At 43.1% G+C, this 20,037-nt stretch overlaps 1 protein-coding gene across 1 annotated transcript; it reads left to right on the top strand.

Annotated features, from left to right (window-relative positions):
- The first annotated feature begins 895 nt into the window (after window positions 1–895).
- Window positions 896–16,913, top strand: LOC121548317 (SHC SH2 domain-binding protein 1-like). Its single transcript, XM_041859749.2, has 13 exons — window positions 896–1,266; window positions 1,711–1,896; window positions 2,056–2,171; window positions 2,558–2,766; window positions 4,254–4,349; window positions 5,348–5,578; window positions 5,957–6,134; window positions 6,551–6,671; window positions 10,338–10,469; window positions 12,300–12,418; window positions 12,565–12,651; window positions 14,721–14,868; window positions 16,078–16,913. Exons 1-13 carry the CDS (start codon window positions 1,059–1,061, stop codon window positions 16,428–16,430), a joined length of 2,184 nt encoding a protein of 727 aa, XP_041715683.1. The 5' UTR covers window positions 896–1,058; the 3' UTR covers window positions 16,431–16,913.
- The last annotated feature ends 3,124 nt before the right edge of the window (window positions 16,914–20,037 follow it).

The raw sequence follows: 20,037 nt of genomic DNA, 5'->3' as shown, positions 1-20,037 counted from the left end.
ATAAATAACACTTAACATACTGGAATATTGTCACAAGGGTTTACAATTATCAAGAAAATAGATATGAACATGCAATCTTTCAACTCAACAGGCCTCTATTTACATTTTAGTCATTTAGCAGACGCTCTTATCCAGAGCGACTTACAGTTAGTGAATACATTTTTTTTTTATACTGGCCCCCCGTGGGAATCGAACCCACAACCCTGGCGTTGCAAACGCCATGCTCTATCAACTGAGCTACATCCCTGCCGGCCATTCCCTCCCGTACCCTGGACGACGCTGGGCCAATTGTGCGCCGCCCATGAGTCTCCCGGTCGCGGCCGGCTGGGACAGAGCCTGGATTCGAACCAGGATCTCTAGTGGCACAGTTAGCACTGCGATGCGGCGCCTTAGACCACTGAGGATTTATTTTCTACATCACCAGCAAGCTCACTTTAACCCTTTTGAAATAAATTAAATATTTGATAATACTGTCTGATGTAATTGATAATAAATATTAATTGATCAATTAATCTATCATGTCTCTTTATCTGTTTCATTTATGACCTGGTTGATTTCACTTGAAAAACTCTTGAAAATATGTTTCTGCTGACACCTACTGGACAATATTATGAACTTCAGTGGCTAGGGCTGCATCTCAATAGTCAAAGTGTGTCCCTCAGCTTCCTCCCATATGCAACAATATAACAGGTCAAAGCTATAGGGAAGACCAGGCATTTCCTTTGGATATAAATGTCTCTGATTTAACATATTATCAAAGATTCTTTACAATTTGTGATACATTTTCTCTCATATGTAGAAAGAAAGAACTGGTTTACTATTGGTAACGCCCATCAATGGAACCACCCCACACGTTTAGCCAACGTCAATGCTCATTGGTCGAGACTCCCTAAACCGGGGAAATTTTGAAATTAGCAACAATGTTGTTTGTGTGAAAGTGCATATTTTTTTTAACCAAAGGCACCTTTAGTTAGCTAGCTCCCCTGTCATTTCACTTGTCAGGGCTGGATTTTGTTATACATTTAGACCTCTGCTGTGGCTAGTTTGAAAGTTTTACAATGGCTGAAGAAGACGGTTGTTCATCTAGTATGACGGAGCCTCAGCTTGAAGCAGGAGGAGACAAGGCGGCGGATGGAATGAGGTCGACAGCAGATTCAAGTGAAAGTGGACAGAACAAGCCCGACAAAGTGGATTTGGAGTCAAATGTCGAATTAAAAGAGGATGTCAGAGATTTGAATTTGCGACAAGGAGATGTTGTCAGACGAGGTTTGTTTAATAACTATTGTTGTTCATTTCAACCGTGCAGCTAGCCTAGCTAACTGGCTAATAATGTTAGCAGGCTAACAACGTTGGCTAGGTAAGTAAATTAAGTAACGTTATCTAACTAACGTTACTGTACTGTAACTAGCGAAACATGCAACTCCACCAACCGTTGACTCATAACAGAAAATAAGGCTAGGTATATCTCATTAACCTATTTGCTGTATTTCAAAGAACTGTTAGAGGAATAGAGGAGAACAAATGGTTGTCTCACTCAGTATTTATTCATTGTTCTTTCATCTCCCCTGGCTTCATCATTACCTGCTGCTAGGCCATGCCAGATCAGTGAATGATGGAGGAGAGGACACAAGGAAAGGAAACCACTTTACACGATGCATCCAAGTAGTAAATTAGATATCAATCTAACTTATACTTTCTCTTCCAACACAGGACTTTTCCAGAATGAGGAGGAGGAGGAGGATGGTGACAGCGGCACAGACTACTTCAACACTGATATAGCTGGTACTCAGTTGCAACGTGCTGAACACATAGGAGATGCATCCCTTCCTGACACCTTTCAGACAAATGAACTACTTTATTACGAGCGATTCAAAGCCTATCAAGACTACATGCTAGGTATGTAACCTTCCCACGGTCTTATCTATTCAGTTGTCAGGCTTACTGGCTAAAGGGGATACAATATGAATACTACAACCATATTGATCGATTTTCAAGGCTCCCAGTGACAAATCGGAAATAAAACTAAATCAAACTGACTGCTGTTGTTTTGGACAGGTGATTGTAAAACATCAGAGGTGAAGGCCTTCACAGCTGACTACCTGGAGAAGGTTCTGGAGCCTTGTGACTGGCAGGCACAGTGGTGCACAGACGTGTTTGATGTGCTAGTGGAGGTAAGTCACTTCGACCTGAAAGATTGCCCAGCAAGAGACATGTCTAAAAGAAGCGGTGCTTTGTACTCTGCATGAATGAATTGGAACACTTGTACTCTGGATGCTTTCTCCTCTGACTTGGAAAGAATAATTATGGCTTTAACCGCCCTTTGAGAAAAACCTTAGCAGTTTAAAACTTAACAATAGGGTCTTACCGGAGATGCTCAAGTGCAGTTTTATAGTGAATCTGAATCCAGAGGTCTGGTTAAACAATGTGAACAAGCTATTTTTTCCAATGTTATACAGATGGTTGGATCTGACCAGTGAAGCAGAAGTAGCCTAACCATTCACCCATGAAAAATGGTCATATGAAGGTTACAACCTCATACTTGTTCCCCTTTCTTCAGGTGGTGGATGTGAACTATAAGGAGCTGAAAGCCCAGGTGAAGCTGGTGGTGCCCCTGCAGTGTGAGACAAGAGGCTGCGAGCTGACAGAGGAGGCCATGAACACCCTCCTAGAGGCCACTCTGTACAAATTGCCTCTGCAGGAGCTCCATGTGGTGTTTGATGAGTCTGGGGACTTTGACCAGACTGCACTGGCACTTGAGCATCTCCGGTAAGACCCTATTGTTAAGTTTGAAACTGCTAAGGTTTTTCTCAAAGGGCTGTTAAAGCCACAATTATTCTTTCCAAGTCAGAGGAGAAAGCATCAGAAAAAGTGCCCAAGGTGATTTGTCCCATCCCCCTATAAAAATGATTGAAACAGGCCTCTTGTTTTAGGAGTTTGAATGGTGTGGAACTGACATTCAATTTGGGTGGGCCTGACTTTAACGTCTCTTAATGTGTGTGAATTTTTCATGCTTGTCTTTTGGTACGCTTGATAGAACTTTAGAATAACTTTATTTTTCCTGTGAGGGAGCTTCTTTTTTGGAGTGGTTAAAGCTGAAATATGTACGTCTTTGGGCGACCTGGCCAAAATCACATAGAAATGGGAGTTATAGATCTTTCATTCTCATTGAACGCAAGTCTAAGAGGCGGTAGATCTGTTCTATGTGCAATATTTCTATGCTTCCCATTCTTAAGTCTTTTACTTTCGGGTTGGTACACCAGCTTTAAACACCTGAAAATACAATATTTGTGGTTATGGAAAATATATTTCACAGTGGTTTAGATGGTGCAATGATTATCTACACTATACTTGCTTGTTTTGTCACATAAACTGAATTTAGGCAAACTATTAGAATTTTAGCAACCAGGAAATGGCAGATCGATTTCTGTATAGTGCACCATTAAATAAAACAACAACGACATAAACAAAGTAGACCCACTAGGCACAAATAATAGTCTTACCAGACACTTTAGCTGTTGTCGAGGTTCCACCTACAAACATGACAGTACAGTAATAACATCAGAAACATCTGTGAGTGCAATATAGTGCAGGACTTCCCCAGCAGAGTTCTGAATGGGCAATGTTGGTAGCTACGTCTCAGAATCTTGATCATGCAGACTCGCCACCCGCATTGATGGCGGGAGTTCATAAAGTTTACACAGCAGCATTATGGAGATTCGTATGGAGCCTCTGCCTCAACCCCCCCCGCCGCCGACCTGTTGTTGGCATTGCCTCTCATAGACGTAGCTAGCTAGCACTGCTAGGCTCTCTGGCCGGCTGGTTACTGGCAGTTGCATCCTGTGTCTCCATGGATACCACCGGGGATCAGATGAGATGCACACAATAAAAATGCTCAAAACGGCTTCACTCTGCTGGTTGGCCCCTTTTTTTATTTTCTTTATCAGCTGACTCAACTACTTCCATGCACTGCAAACACATTTTCTCAGCTATTATATGACAAAAACACTCAAATAATGTCAATGGACATGACAGATGAGACAGAACCGACATCACCCGTCACATTACAGCGGCAGAAAAAAATATATGGACTGGTTCTTATGTGATATTAAATAACAGAAGGGCATGTTCAAATTTCGTGGTGACACACATACACTGAGAAATACCCTGAAGGGAGATGATACACTGGAACAAATGGTTCTGCTTCTGTGCTGAGAAATCTCTTGTCTGAACTGTCTCAAACCTTTTCTTCTCAGGTTTTTCTACAAACACATCTGGAGAAAGTGGGACGACGAGGACGAGGATGATGACTTTGACTACTTCGTCAGATGTGTGGAGCCCCGCCTCAGGCTGTGCGTGTAGAATGGTGATAGTGGGGGGAATGGGAAGATTAGTCAGTGTGTGGGCTAGATTGGCACATTCTCATTTAGGCTGTATTGGTTCAGATCTGCCAATGACACGGCTAGGTTGAGCCCATTATTTTATGCCGCTATCAAAACGGCCATATGGCATAGGAACCTGTAGAGCATTGCAAATCAGTGCAGTTCAGGCACACTTGAGCAAGCTCCATGTCTAATGGTTGGAGCTGGAAGGCTGTTGCAATGAGAGGGTGCAGATTATTACTTGGCCACTAGATGGCAGTGTTTACCTGGGGTTTGTGAGCATGCTGTGGCATCTCCTATATAATATTTTTATGGTTGGATATTTACGGGTGGAGATGAGGGTTAAGATATCTTATTGGCTTCAGCATAAAACCTAAAGCTTATTATTGTGGGACCAATCAGCTGCTATTTTATAACAAGGACACTGTCCACGATTTGCTTTTATATATTTTATACATTTGTGTCATTTTAGCAGATGCTCTTATCCAGAGCGACTTACAGTAGTGAGTGCGTACATTTTTCATACTGGTCCCCCGTGGGAATCGAACCCACAACGCTGGCGTTGCGAGCCCCATGCTCTACCAACTGATTCACACGGGACCAAATAATGGTTAAGAACATTAACCTGCTAGACAAAGAAATAGTCTTTGTAACCCAATCAAGACCGGATTTTTAGATAGAATGGAGACCCCCCTTGTTCAGAATCTTGATGTTCACCTGTATTTTTCTTTCTCCAAATAATGGTTAAGAACATTTTCAAATGACGGACAACGCCATCAAACAAACAATGTTGTGCTCTGAGCTTCTCCTCTAGAGTTACCCCACCTTAATTAAACCTCCTGTTGCCCTCAATGTTTCTGAACAGTTTGTTCCCAACAGTCCTTCAAGACACCTCATAATGCGATTGTGTTTTAAAAAAGGAAAACAAAATAAGTATTTCTCCCTCTGTGGCTGTGTCAATCCTGCAGGTTTTATGATATTCTGGAGGATCGGGTGCCTGCTGGACTTGTGGCAGAGTATCACTCTCTTTTGGAACGCTGCTCTCAGAAGTTCCAGGAGTTTTCTAGCCTGCGGAACGGCATCAGCAGCGACTCTGAGTCGGAGCTAGACAACGTGTCCATGGTGGATGGCCTGAGGATGTACGAGCAGATGGAGGCCCTGAAGCGCAAACTCCGGATCATCGAGAACCCGCTGCTCAGGTAGCTGGCCAGGGGGATACAGGCCATCAGTGCCTCTGCAGAGTGTGTGTGTTGAGGGAGTAGTTGTGTGACTGATGGGAGTTGGTCTCCTAACAGAAGACTGAGTAAAGGGTATTGGATTCAGCTCTGTGTCCCTGAGCTAGCATGTTTGACCTATGCAAAACCTCTCACAGAATAACACTACAGTCCAGTTCAATGCATAATATTCTGGTTAGAATACAAAAGAGGGACAGCAATTGAATTTATAGCTACTACTAATGCACAACTGGGCCTATACTTCGAGAGGCTATGGGAAAGTGGAAGATCATTCATTCTGCTCTGTCCAATGCTGTACCATTGTGTTCGTCTACATGAATGTGTTCTCTCCTGACACTGCAGGTATGTGCTGGGATACAAGGTGAACTCAGGGCAGCAGTCGTGCAGGGCCAAGGGGCCTCGTGCCTCAGGCGGCCGGATGGTCCATGTCGTGTCTGTCTCTACTACAGTCAGCCAGCTGCAGAGCCTGATGGCAGACAAGCTAGGGCCCGAATTCTCAGGGGAAGAGTTTGAACTACAGGTATGGCAAAAAAATAAAATAGTTTTTTAAAAATCTATGACATTCGTCCCTTCTTAGGCATATTGTATTTTGTCAAATTTAAGTTTGCCCAGGTTTCCATTTCAAATGGTCTGTTTAATGAGATGACCAGAGGGTTTCGTACCCAATGGTTATGCTCTCTAACCATGTCACACTTGTGTATAGGTCTAATGCGCTGGGATTTGTGGGATTTGCTGAGGCGCTTGGGCTGTCTTTTATTTGACCTTCCTAGTTCCTGGATTTGTAGAAACTGTGTCTGTTCGCCTGATTTTTCTATTCCACTGAGATGTCAGAAGCAGAAAACGTGTGTTTTTGTGTCTGTCTTTGTTTAGTCATGAGTGCAAATCTGTGTTGTACAGACAGACTGTGTACTGGAACTGCTCTGTGTTAAATGTTAGTTTCACAGTGAGCCCCTGCTGGCTGTGAGTGCCTGCTACGAGGGAGACGTGGTCATCATCCTTCCAGGACACTACAATGTCAACAGCTCCATCAGTATCCCAGACTCCATATCAGTGGAAGGTAATGTTTCACATGTCTGAAAGCAGCCTTTATAATGGCAGGATGCACTACTGCTGTATGTATGTACAGGTAACTGCCAAAATAATGGAAACGCAAGTAAATGAGGGATACAAAGTATATTGAAAGCAGGTGCTTCCACACAGGTGTGGTTCCTGATTTAAAACGATGTTAACCATTTGCCATGGCTGTCTGTCACCAGATCTCAACCCAATTGAACACTTATGGGAGATTCCAGCACCGTCAACAAAACACCAAATTATGGAATTTCTCGTGGAAGAATGGTGTTGCGTCCCTCAAATAGAGTTCACTCTACACTTGTAGAATATATGCCAAGATGTAGTGAAGCTGTTCCGGCTCATGATGGCCCAACACCCTATTAAGACACTTTATGTTGGTGTTTCCTTTATTTTGGCAGTTACATGTCCCCTGCTGAGGGGAGGACAGCTCATAATAGTGGCTGAAATTGAGTATAATGGCTGCAATGGAGTGAATGGAATGGTATCAAACACGTTTGATACCATTCCATTCACTCCGTTCCAGACATTATTATGAGCCATCCTCCCCTCAGCAGCCTCCACTGGTATGTATGTGTCTTTTGTTGCTATTAGCCAGCCAGTGATGCCTCTTGCTGGTTTCAGGTAATGAGGAGTAGAATCTGGAGGCTTGGTAGTTCAAAAGTCCATATTCCACTACCTGAATCCAGCAAGAGGCCTCTTCTGATTTTCTGTTTTCCAATCATCCAAGTCAGAGGTTCAGTCATTGCAAAAATATCCCTCTGTTTTAGTTTTTTTATGTGAGCGAGTTGTTCAACACATTTTGCAGGTTGTCTGAATCCTTCCATCCCTTTCTGTCACTAAAGAAGATGTTGCTATGCTATGACTAATGCGCTGCGAAGTACTGTTATGGCCATGGAAGTTATTTTCATATTGAACACTTACGTAAGTGTTTCAGATGCTGCTGATGCTTTTACGGTACTGGCTGTACTATGTGGCATGTTAATGCTTCTGCAAGGTAAAACAACCACTCAAGATACAATACATGGAGTGAAATGAATGTATAGCAGAGAGCTTGATGGCGCAGTAAGCGTTTGAACGGGGGTGATATTAATGCATAGAGAAGGCTAGCGCGGGGGAGGAGAGGTCAGAGCAGAGGCGCCGTGTCAGTCTCTTTATGCAAATAGGGGGGCCTGCCGAGTCAGAGGGAGCGGAGGGGAGATTGGAGCGGCTTTTTACATGCGTCTGTTTCTATGTGCTTGGCCCCCTGTGGTGCTAGGAAACTCCTGAAAGCTGAGATAAAGGGGAAATTAGATGCGGCGCTGCCTGGCACTGCACCACGACAGGAGAAGAGCAACTCAATTAGACCACTGCTGGATTACCATAATATAATTCTCCCTCCCACCAAAGAGCCTTTGATATTTTAGAGGAGCAGGGCACACAGAGGCGCTTATTGCTTTTTGGATATTGCTGTATCAAAGACTGATCATATGCATTTTTCCGCTCTATCTTCATAAGCATAGCGAGAATTTCAGAAGAGTGTGTTCCCGAAGAGACATTAGAATTCATTAGTGAGGAGGTTGTTAGTCAGCACTTGTTAAGAACAGAATGCATTTGTGATCTGCAATCAGTGCACCCATTTTTGCGTTTTTTTCCCCATTCATTCTCTAAGCAGTAGCACATTTTTGCCTGTCATGAAACCCACTGGGAATAGGGTTTTCCTCTCCTGGAAGTGTGCATGGCCCTATGACTTTACCAATCGATATTCAGCCTTTGGCCTTTCCAATGGCAGTGTGTGGAACCCAGCCAGTGCTGTAGAATTGTTGGCCACATTGTGGAACACCTGTCTCCAGGCCAGCTGTCAAGGAACAGAGAATAATGAACCCTAGCCGTCAGAACACTGTCCATCACATTCTGCACTGTTGTACAGTGCTGCCTGCCTGGGATTGTGCTGAATTGCTACTTGTCATGTACACCACTACGAGGTTGGAAGGAGTGTTCGGACCCAACACTGGCCATTGAGCCATGACCCAGTTGTCCCAGCTCTCAGCATGCAAAGATGGAGCAAATGCAATTTATTCGATATGATAGTCTTCTTTCTATGTACAGTCGGTGATGGGGGGGAAATGGATATAGTAAGTGGAGTATTGCTGTATTATTTTTGCCGATTTTTTTTATTTTATTTTATTTTTACTTCGCAACATTCCTAAAGAAAATGATGCACTTTTTACTCCATGCATTTTCCCTGACACCCAAAATTACTCATTACATTTTGAATGCTTAGCAGGATAGGAAAATGGTCTAATTCACAGACTTATTAAGAGAACATCCCTGGTCATCCCTACTGCCTCTGATCTGGCGGACTCTCAAAACACATGCTTCGTTTGTAAATGATGTTGGAGTGTGCCCCTGGCTATCTGTAAATTAAACAAACAAGAAATTTGTGCCATCTGGTTTGCTTAATGTAAGGAATTAGAAATGATTTTACTTGATACTTAAGTATATTTTAGCAATTACAATTACTTTTGATACTTAAGTATATTTAAAACCAAATACTTTTAGACTTTTACTCAAGTGGATTTTTACTTGAGTCATTTTCTATTAAGGTATCTTTACTTTTACTCAAGTATGACGATTGGGTACTTTTTCCACCACTGGTTGCAATGAGATTTTGCAACAGCGTCAGTTCGTCAGGGCATGGACTCTACAAGGTGTCAAGCGTTCCACAGGGATGCTGGCCCATGTTGACTCCAATGCTTCCCACAGTTGTGTCAAGTTGGCTGGATGTCCTTTGGGTGATGGACCATTGTTGATACACAGGGGAAACTGTTGAGCATGAAAGTCATTCTTTAACCTGTCTCCTCCCATTCATCTATTCTACACTGCAGAGATGTATGTAAACCAGGGCTTAAAATGAACACCCGCCAAATGTGGGTAGATTTTGGCATTGGCAGGTAAGATGTCTATTTCACCAGCCACGTTGGCGGGTGGTCAGAGTCCACAGTGCGAGCATTTCATGCGTGTTTGCGAATAAAAATAGAAAAGTATGATCACATTTATAGCAAAATAAAAGCTGCAGTGTTTCTGCCTTTGTTTCATAGCTGGTAAATGAATTGCACAAAGTCAAAACTATGAATCCCTATAGCCTATCTCACCTCGCGCTGCAACACTGCCTGGCTGGGGGCTGTGTGCACGTGAAGAGCTGCGCACAGACAAAAGTTGGTCTAATTTACTTGAAACGAAAGTCTACTGTTTCTTGGCTATTTACATTTTTTTTGTTCACAAGCTAGGTTGTTTTTCAATGTTTTTGAGTTTCAACTGCTATGGAAGAGAAGACAACGTAGCTACTAGTCATTCTCTGTCTCACAGACACAAACATGACTGAGTTGCATTACCATGGTAACCTCCCGCCCTTGAGGCAGGTGAACATTTGTCTCAACTGTGATATTTTGGTTAAAATACTAAGGTCACAAAAAATGAAATGAAACAATATATCACTACTTCTTACTAGTAATGCATTTGTTTTAGAAACATTACAAAGCATGCTCATCCGTTTTTTGTTGGTGTCATTTGTGGGGATGGGGGGGGTCTTTAAATCTACCTGCTACAGTGGCTGATGGACCAAAAAGTAAATTCTAGGCCCTGATGTAGGCTAATAAATCTTTATTTTCAGGGTTCGGCCTACCTGATGAGGTGGTGATTGAGAAGAAGAACAAAGGGGACTCGTTTGTGGAGTCAACAGGAGCCGACGTGAAGATCTCCAACGTCAAGTTCATCCAGCACGACGCTATCGAAGGCATCCTCTGTGAGTCCTCTTAGTCCTTCTCCTAATGTGATGCTACCTCTACATCTACCCTGCCCCCCAACTCTACTGGCAGTCCACCCATTGGCCTGCATAAATAATTCTGCCTAAGCTGCTGGCATTGCTTAACATCTGGCAACAGCCATATACAGTGAGGGAAAAAAATATATATATATTTGATCCCCTGCTGATTTTGTACGTTTGCCCACTGACAGAAATTATCAGTCTATAATTTGAATGGTAGGTTTATTTGAACAGTGAGAGACAGCATAACAACAAAAAAATCCAGAAAAACGCATGTCAAAAATGTTATAAATTGATTTGCATTTTAATGAGGGGAAATAAGTATTTGACCCACTCTCAATCAGAAAGATTTCTGGCTCCCAGGTGTCTTTTATACAGGTAAAGAGCTGAGATTAGGAGCACACTCTTAAAGGGAGTGCTCCTAATCTCAGCTTGTTACCTGTATAAAAGACACCTGTCCACAGAAGCAATCAATCAATCAGATTCCAACCTCTCCACCATGGCCAAGACCAAAGAGCTCTCCAAGGATGTCAGGGACAAGGCTGGAATGGGCTACAAGACCATCGCCAAGCAGCTTGGTGAGACGGTGACAACAGTTGGTGCGATTATTCGTAAATGGAAGAAACACAAAAGAACTGTCAATCTCCCTCAGCCTGGGGCTCCATGCAAGATCTCACCTCGTGGAGTTGCAATGATCATGAGAACGGTGAGGGATCAGCCCAGAACTACACGGGAGGATCTTGTCAATGATCTCAAGGCAGCTGGGACCATAGTCACCAAGAAAACAATTGGTAACACACTATGCCGTGAAAGACTGAAATCCTGCAGCGCCCGCAAGGTCCCCCTGCTCAAGAAAGCACATATACAGGCCCGCCTGAAGTTTGCCAATGAACATCTGAATGATTCAGAGGAGAACTGGGTGAAAGTGTTGTGGTCAGATGAGACCAAAATCGAGCTCTTTGGCCTCAATTCGCTGTGTTTGGAGGAGGAGGAATGCTGCCTATGACCCCAAGAACACCATCCCCCACCGTCAAACATGGAGGTGGAAACATTATGCTTTGGGGGTGTTTTTCTGCTAAGGGGACAGGACATCTTCACCGCATCAAAGTGACGATGGACGGGGCCATGTACCGTCAAATCTTGGGTGAGAACCTCCTTCCCTCAGACAGGGCATTGAAAATGGGTCGTGGATGGGTATTCCAGCATGACAATGACCCAAAACACAGGTCCAAGGCAACAAAGGAGTGGATCAAGAAGAAGCACATTAAGGTCCTGGAGTGGCCTAGCCAGTCTCCAGACCTTAATCCCATAGAAAATATGTGGAGGGAGCTGAAGGTTCGAGTTGCCAAACGTCAGGCTCGAAACCTTAATGACTTGGAGAAGATCTGCAAAGAGGAGTGGGACAAAATCCCTCCCGAGATGTGTGCAAACCTGGTGGCCAACTACAAGAAACGTCTGACCTCTGTGATTGCCAACAAGGGTTTTGCCACCAAGTGCTAAGTCATGTTTTGCAGAGGGGTCAAATACTTATTTCCCTCATTAAAATACAAATCAATTTTTTTGTTGTTATTCTGTCTGTCACTGTTCAGATAAACCTACCATTAAAATTATAGACTGATCATGTCTTTGTCAGTGGGCAAACGTACAAAATCAGCAGGGGATCAAATACTTTTTTCCCTCACTGTATCAATTACTTTCTAGGAGTAGAATGGGTTATGTGTGTATGACCATTCGGAATACTAGGATCTAGCTGGCCTCTTTATTTTCCTCCTAGTGTCAACCTTCGTCTTATTTCCCTCTTGTCTCAAGGTGTTCGTCAGGGTAAGCTGGAGATGGAGAACTGTGTCCTTCAGTGCGAGACGACAGGTGTCATTGTGCGGACGTCAGCCCACCTGACCATGAACATGTGTGACCTCTACGGCTCGAAGGTGAGAGGTCATTGACGCTCATCACTCTCATGGTGGTTTATTTTTTATTAGTACAAATCCAGCTGTTATGTTACATCATCCTGTATGTCTGAGGCTGTGCAGTAGCCTAGCTGTGTCTCTACATGCTGATAACTGTTGTGCTGTAGGGAGCTGGTGTAGAGATTTACCCTGGCAGTGTCTGCAGTATGGTGGGAAATGGCATTCATCACTGCAAAGAAGGAATCCTGATCAAGGTGAGAGACTGGTAAATGACCAGAAGAACTTCAATCTGTATATTACTGCTCCCAGCACTAGCACATCCAACCTCCACAGGAAACTGTCAACATCAATGGAACGGCCTGCTATGCTATGCATCTCTTTCTAGGTTCAGTTCAATTCCAAGCCTGTGGCATGATCTTCTCTCAACCAAAATTGAATTTAGTGGAGAAATACACTGCTCAAAAGAATTAAGGGAACACTAAAATATCACATCCTAGATCTGAATGAATGAAATAATCTTATGAAATACTTTTTTCTTTACATAGTTGAATGTGCTGACAACAAAATCACACAAAAATTATCAATGGAAATCAAATGTATCAACCCATGGAGGTCTGGATTTGGAGTCACCCTCAAAATTAAAGTGGAAAAACACACTACAGGCTGATCCAACTTTGATGTAATGTCCTTAAAACAAGTCAAAATGAGGCTCAGTAGTGTGTGTGGCCTCCATGTGCCTGTATGACCTCCCTACAATGCCTGGGCATGCTCCTGATGAGGTGGCGGATGGTCTCCTGAGGGATCTCCTCCCAGACCTGGACTAAAGCATCCGCCAACTCCTGGACAGTCTGTGCTGCAACGTGGCGTTGGTGGATGGAGCGAGACATGATGTCCCAGATGTGCTCAATTAGATTCAGGTCTGGGGAACGGGCGGGCCAGTCCATAGCATCAATGCCTTCCTCTTGCAGGAACTGCTGACACACTCCAGCCACATGAGGTCTAGCATTGTCTTGCATTAGGAGGAACCCGGGGCCAACCGCACCAGCATATGGTCTCACAAGGGGTCTGAGGATCTCATCTCGGTACCTAATGGCAGTCAGGCTACCTCTGGCGAGCACATGGAGGGCTGTGCGGCCCCCCAAAGAAATGCCACCCCACACCATGACTGACCCACCGCCAAACCGGTCATGCTGGAGGATGTTGCAGTCCGCAGAACGTTCTCCACGGCGTCTCCAGACTCTGTCACGTCTGTCACATGTGCTCATTGTGAACCTGCTTTCATCTGTGAAGAGCACAGGGTGCCAGTGGCGAATTTGCCAATCTTGGTGTTCTCTGGCAAATGCCAAACGTCCTGCACGGTGTTGGGCTGTAAGCACAACTCCCACCTGTGGACGTCGGGCCCTCATACCACCCTCATGGAGTCTGTTTCTGACCGTTTGAGCAGACACATGCACATTTGTGGCCTGCTGGAGGTCATTTTGCAGGGCTCTGGCAGTGCTCCTCCTGCTCCTCCTTGCACAAAGGCGGAGGTAGCAGTCCTGCTGCTGGGTTGTTGCCCTCCTACGGCCTCCTCCACGTCTCCTGATGTACTGGCCTGTCTCCTGGTAGCGCCTCCATGCTCTGGACACTACGCTGACAGACACAGCAAACCTTCTTGCCACAGCTCGCATTGATGTGCCATCCTGGATGAGCTGCACTACCGGAGCCACTTGTGTGGGTTGTAGACTCCGTCTCATGCTACCACTAGAGTGAAAGCACCGCCAGCATTCAAAAGTGACCAAAACATCAGCCAGGAAGCATAGGAACTGAGAAGTGGTCTGTGGTCACCACCTGCAAAACCAGTCCTTTATTGGGGGTGTCTTGCTAATTGCCTATAATTTCCACCTGTTGTCTATTCCATTTGCACAACAGCATGTGAAATGTATTGTCAATCAGTGTTGCTTCCTAAGTGGACAGTTTGATTTCACAGAAGTGTGATTGACTTGGAGTTACATTGTGTTGTTTAAGTGTTCCCTTTATTTTTTTGAGCAGTGTATGTTAAAATGCGTACACACACACAGCAAAAACAAATATGGACTTATTTCCCTAGTTAACTCCAGACGAGTTCTGGGGTCTTATCTCATTCCCTGAGGATAGAACAGTAGTGTGTTTTTTATCGCTCCCTCACACAGGGCTTTCCTTCCTGTTGTCTCTCTGCTCGGTGTGTTGGACTTGGCCAGGACAACTTAAGCAGGAAGACAGACGTGATGACTCTGTTTATGCTCGTCTTTCCCCTCTCTCTGTTGCTCAATCTGTCAACCTCCTCCATCCCTTCTTCCCCCAGGACTTTGCTGATGAGCTGGACACCATGCCCAAGATCACCATGGTGAACAATGTGATCCACAACAACGAGGGATACGGAGTGATCCTGGTCAAACCTAGTGATGCTGCAGCTGTACAGGGCGAGGCTGCACAGGAAGACACCCCAACTGGTACTAACTAGTTCCAAAGCCTGGGAAAGTTCTCCTCAGGAATATGATAAAAAGGGGTGGAGTACGACAGAGTCTAGATGGAAACTAGTGATGCATTAACACTTATCAAATCTGTCACATTTTGCATCGGTGGCGTTCCAAATTGAGTTTTGTGTTTCTGAACGTTATTCTGATTTGCAAGAAGCTAGCAAGCTTTAGAAACAATACTAACACCGCACATGCTACTAAAACTTTGTCTTACATGGTAGGAAAAGAGACTTGGACGAAACAAGGAAAAACTGGGAAATGTCATTTATACTTAGAGCCAATCTAATTTGAACGTTGAATGCCAGCACTCCCATTCAAGCACTTAATCCAATACTGAAGTTCTCCAGACTTCCAATAGTAGAATCAACAAGACAGGATTGGGAAGGATTGCCACGCGAGACTAGGTACTTCCCCACATCAATGGGTTTACTATCTCTGGAAGGCTGAGTTAGTTTCACTGGAAAGTTTGAGAGAAAATGTGCTTGACCTTCAGTCCAGGGCAGCTGCAGAATAAAAGGTGCAGCTGAAGGTGGCATGGCTTAAAATACATCTGGAGAACTCTCTTTTCATCTCTCTCCCTCTCCAACGTCCTCTAATGGAATGTCCCTTATTGTTTGACCCCAGTACACAGGAATAAATACCTACCCCAGACAGGGGAATGAGCGAAAATGGCTGAAATTTTAATTAAAAAAAAACAAAATTAACAAAGCTATCTCTTCTCTTCAGATTACCTTTAAAAAATGTTATCTACAGCATTAATCAGTTTTGCAGAGACACTACTAAGCCAACAACTGGGTAATAATTGTCATTTGCGTTGTTATTGAAAAGATGTCCATTATGATGCATTATTTCCCTTCCGGAATTAGCAAAAAGAAAGCTGTAAATAAAACATTTATCAACACTCCATTCCCCACTTTAAACGTTGAAAAGAGGCTGCTCGCATTTTGATTTGAAAAGGCAATTATCTACGATTGATCCCAAAGGGCAGTCTTTGTTAGAATACACTCTCAGTCTGATTTGAACAGAATGTAGTAATATTTCACAGGAAGATGTGGTGTTTTCATAAACATGACAAATCAGAATGTCATGATGGAGAAGGAAGTGGAAGTAGTGGTATTAAGTCTGAATGTCACAGTGAGGTGTTGACAAACCTGTCATGAACTGATTCATGTTATTTTCCAGATGAGCCACTGGATAAAGAAGAAGAGGGGGAAGAGGAGATGAAAGGTGAGATGAAGATGCAGGTGGATGTAGACGTGCCCCTCATCGTGGTGGACGACTGCTCTGTGAAGGAACCAGTCTCCTATTCGTCTTGTTACGACGTTCCTCCAGAGTTCACGGAGGGCAACGATGCCATCAAGAGGGAGCTGGTGGCCACGTCAGCCAAAAAGCAGCGATGCCAGAAGAGCAGGCTGAAGGAGCTGGGAGTGACCCAGGCAGATGACAACCTGCTCTCCCAGGAGATGTTTGTCTCCATCCAGGACAACCAGTTCAGGAGAAACGGCATGGGCAGCTTCGGCACCTTCTTGTACTGATACTAACTGACCCGTCCTCCTGTTCTGTAGGCCATACATGCACAAACACACTTTTACTTTATTTATTCTAACCTCTTTGCAACATTTTGCTGCACTAGCTTGTGAGTGGGTATGTGTATTTTTAAATGCTTTTTTAACATGGCTTTTTAATACAATTCTAATTTTAGTATACTGATATTGTGGAGACCTGAGTCTAATAAACATAATTATTTTCACAATGACACTAATGATGTGTCTCAAATGTCCTTCGCAAATGTTTTTTCACTTTTTTTGGTGGATATTGTATGATTTTTTGTTATGGATATTGTTAAGATGACACTGCTTTAAATTATTTTGTGTTTGTGTTGGGGGAAATCACATTGCCTTATTTTGAGTTAGTATCTCACCCTCACCTGTAGTTCTGGTCATTCCTTTATCAAATGTTGCTGAAAGCACTCTGTAAACATTCAAAATCATGAGCCAATAAAATTAGAATTTATATAAGTTTTGATCTATTTGTTTTTTACACCAGGACACAGGACAGATGAGAGGGGAAAATGTGGAAGGCGGCTTATTGGTTTTCTGGGCTTAAGGCTTCACCTTTTATAAGATGCTCACAATTGTTTAATTCCAGTTGATTAATTTCCTGGGGATTAAAAGGCTGGTAAAACCTCATTACACCACAGGCAGTTTGATTCATTACCTAATCCAACATGCCCCTGTGAAATTACAGCACGTTGTACTGCCTCTTATGAGGTGTCCCAGGCTGACCTCAATAGACCAATTTATTCCACAAATCCAAAACTGAATTAAATGGTGCTGGTAATCATTATTTCAGTGAAAACATCTGCCCAGTGATGGAAAAAAAATGTATCTGGTGATGAGTACAGACTGACAAAAGTCCATATTTAGGTCAGCATTTGACTGGGTGAATGGACTGTAATTGTATGTGAAATGGTTTTGTTGAATTTAATGTTTTTACATACATATTTATTGTACCCATTAATATCCAAGGGATCGATCATTTCTTATATTTCATAGTGTTTTGTGTATGGGGAAAAAGCTTTAAGGGAATGTGTCATGTCAAGGCATTACTTTCCCCCCTCTTCTTATTGCTGGCAGGACTTGTTGCTAGTGAATGACTTGACCCTATCATAGCATATCTGTAATTTCTGCATTAGGCGATATTTCCTTGGTTCGAATACCTCAGCCGACAAGGGGAAAAATCTGTCTGTGCCCTTGAGCAAGCCACTTAACCCTAATTTGCTCCAGTGTATGTGGCAATAAAACCGACATTTTTTTCTTTATTTTTTTAATGCTGCAGGAATGCCAAATAAATATTACTTTGTCAATAATAGGTATGTACACTGTCTGGATATTGGAAATAATCTATGAACAGGGTCCAGGTGGGTTTTCATTCTGTCAAAATTGAGGAACCAATTATTGGTAGGACCGCTCAGGAAATGTGTGGTTTTGCATTGAGAAACTATACAGGGGATTATTATAGATTTTCCTCAATGTTTCAGTGAGATGCTATAGATGTCAAACAGAATGGGTGGAGAAAGAAACTGCAGGGCTTTTGTGGCAAATGTTTTATCTTCAATGAAAGAGTAGAATTCTAGGAGGACCAAAACAAGAGCTCTGGGCGATGGAGGAAAGTAGAAAGTGCTGTTTGAAGTGGTGTCCTTTATAAATAGTCAGTGTCTACAGGAACGAGCAGTGACCATCATTCTCAGGGAGAGGGAAGGGCTTGTCTGTTGTCCTCAAACTACTGTGACCAGTGCTTTGTCATATGAGGGGCAGATAGCCGACACTTTTGTCCAAATACACTAACACCAGCTCCCCTCTCTCAGCTTTTATGCTAAAATGACATTTTATGCCATGACACTTTCTGACAACAGACTATTATGAATAGTTTGATAGGCCTAAATGGCTGCATTCACACAGGCAGCCCAATTCTGACCTTTTGCCCAATGAATGGCAAAATAGCTGATCTGATTGATTTAAAAAAACAGTTAGTGACAAAAATATCAGTTAATGAATACTCTTCCAATCTTTAAATAAGAAGTTTGAGACTCCTTTGTCTTCCTATGATTTATTTTTTTAATTTGCTATGAGAATGAGAATTCAGATTATTTTAATTAAGAATGACTTCCAGTTGGCTGTTAATTAGCTGTGTCAGGCAACTTCCACTTCTCCCCATGACTTTGTCACGCCTGCAATTCTGGTGTCCCTCACATTGCCATTTCCACTGAATATATTGTAAGGAAGGGAAACGTGTATCATACACGGTGTGTGTGTGTGCATGCATGTGTGTGATATTCTGTAGCTAAAGTTAATGTCATCCTATTAATTATGAAAATAAAAAAATGCCCTATTACTAGGCTATTCAAAATGAAATACAAATTCAATATAATTGTAGGCTAACTCTGTAAGCCGCCCTGCACAATCAATGAACCAACAGTATAGCCCAGGCCTATACGTTCTCTCCCAGACTCATGGATAGAAAGTTTGGAGCGTAGCATAATGTAACAGTCCATCCAGTATGCATGATAATACAGTCCACACTCAAAGGCAATTACTAGAATTTGTTGAATTTTGGAGTATATACTAGACCAATTATGTCCAGACATGCGTAATATGCGGTAGGCTGTGTATTGTAACGACACAATCATTTTAATTCAGGGTTTTTTCTTCATGCTTGGGCTCATATATAGGCCTATGCGAATGCATAATCTCTAATATGCTTATGGCTGTTTTAAATTAATCATCACCTTAGAAAGCACTGTCCATTTCGTTGTGTTAGGCTTTGAAACAACATCCACAACTACCATGTTTTCCACTCAGTTTCATACTGTTGTTGAACTTCTTTTCAAATTGATCAATCACATTGAGGTGAGTTTTAAAAGCACATAGTGTTTTGATAAATGTTTGATGTGATTCTTGATTGCATTTGCATTGATGTCAGAGTGGTTAGAGGGACAACAGAGCCCTGAGTACCAGGCCGTTAGCGACCTGATGGTCGTTAGCGAGTCGGGTACAACCAACGCATGTCCAGAGTGCATAAGAGGAGATTACCGTGACACAATGGTCACGTGGAATTTTACTGCGGTCATGACTCATGACTGCCGGTGTGGCGGTAATACGGTCACCGCAACAGCCCTACGTGTATATCTGTGTGTGTGTATGCCTGTGTGTGTAGGGAGTGAAGGAAACGGGACCTCAAATGGATTTGTGACAGAAAATTGAAATCTTTGCTCACAACCCGTGGCACCTAAATCTGTTCTGAACATGATGGAGGCTGGCCAGGGGTATTGAAGGGCACATAAAGTAATCTGAGGGAAGGTAGTTTGAAAAAAGAGTCTGTGCAGATAAAGAAAGGGGAAAACTATAGAAATAGTAATTATATTTCTGTGGGGAAAACACCTGACTTCTGATTTAGAATAGAATACTGTAGAATAAATAATTGTGTCTGCTGTCCTGGTTTTTGTGTCTTGTCCTTGCATGACTTGAAGATGGCAGACAAAAGTATGTGGTGAGTCTGAATGCACTCTTGTGCGTGCATGTGTGTAGCCGTGTTCAAATCTGTGATGCGTTGTGGGTAAATTGTAGCTGACTGACTGATTTC

Source organism: Coregonus clupeaformis, unplaced genomic scaffold (genome assembly GCF_020615455.1).
Source record: "Coregonus clupeaformis isolate EN_2021a unplaced genomic scaffold, ASM2061545v1 scaf0074, whole genome shotgun sequence".
In the NCBI taxonomy this organism is placed as follows: Eukaryota; Metazoa; Chordata; class Actinopteri; order Salmoniformes; family Salmonidae; genus Coregonus; species Coregonus clupeaformis.
Note: the sequence above shows the minus strand (reverse complement) of the source record. Positions and strands in the feature narration are given on the sequence as shown.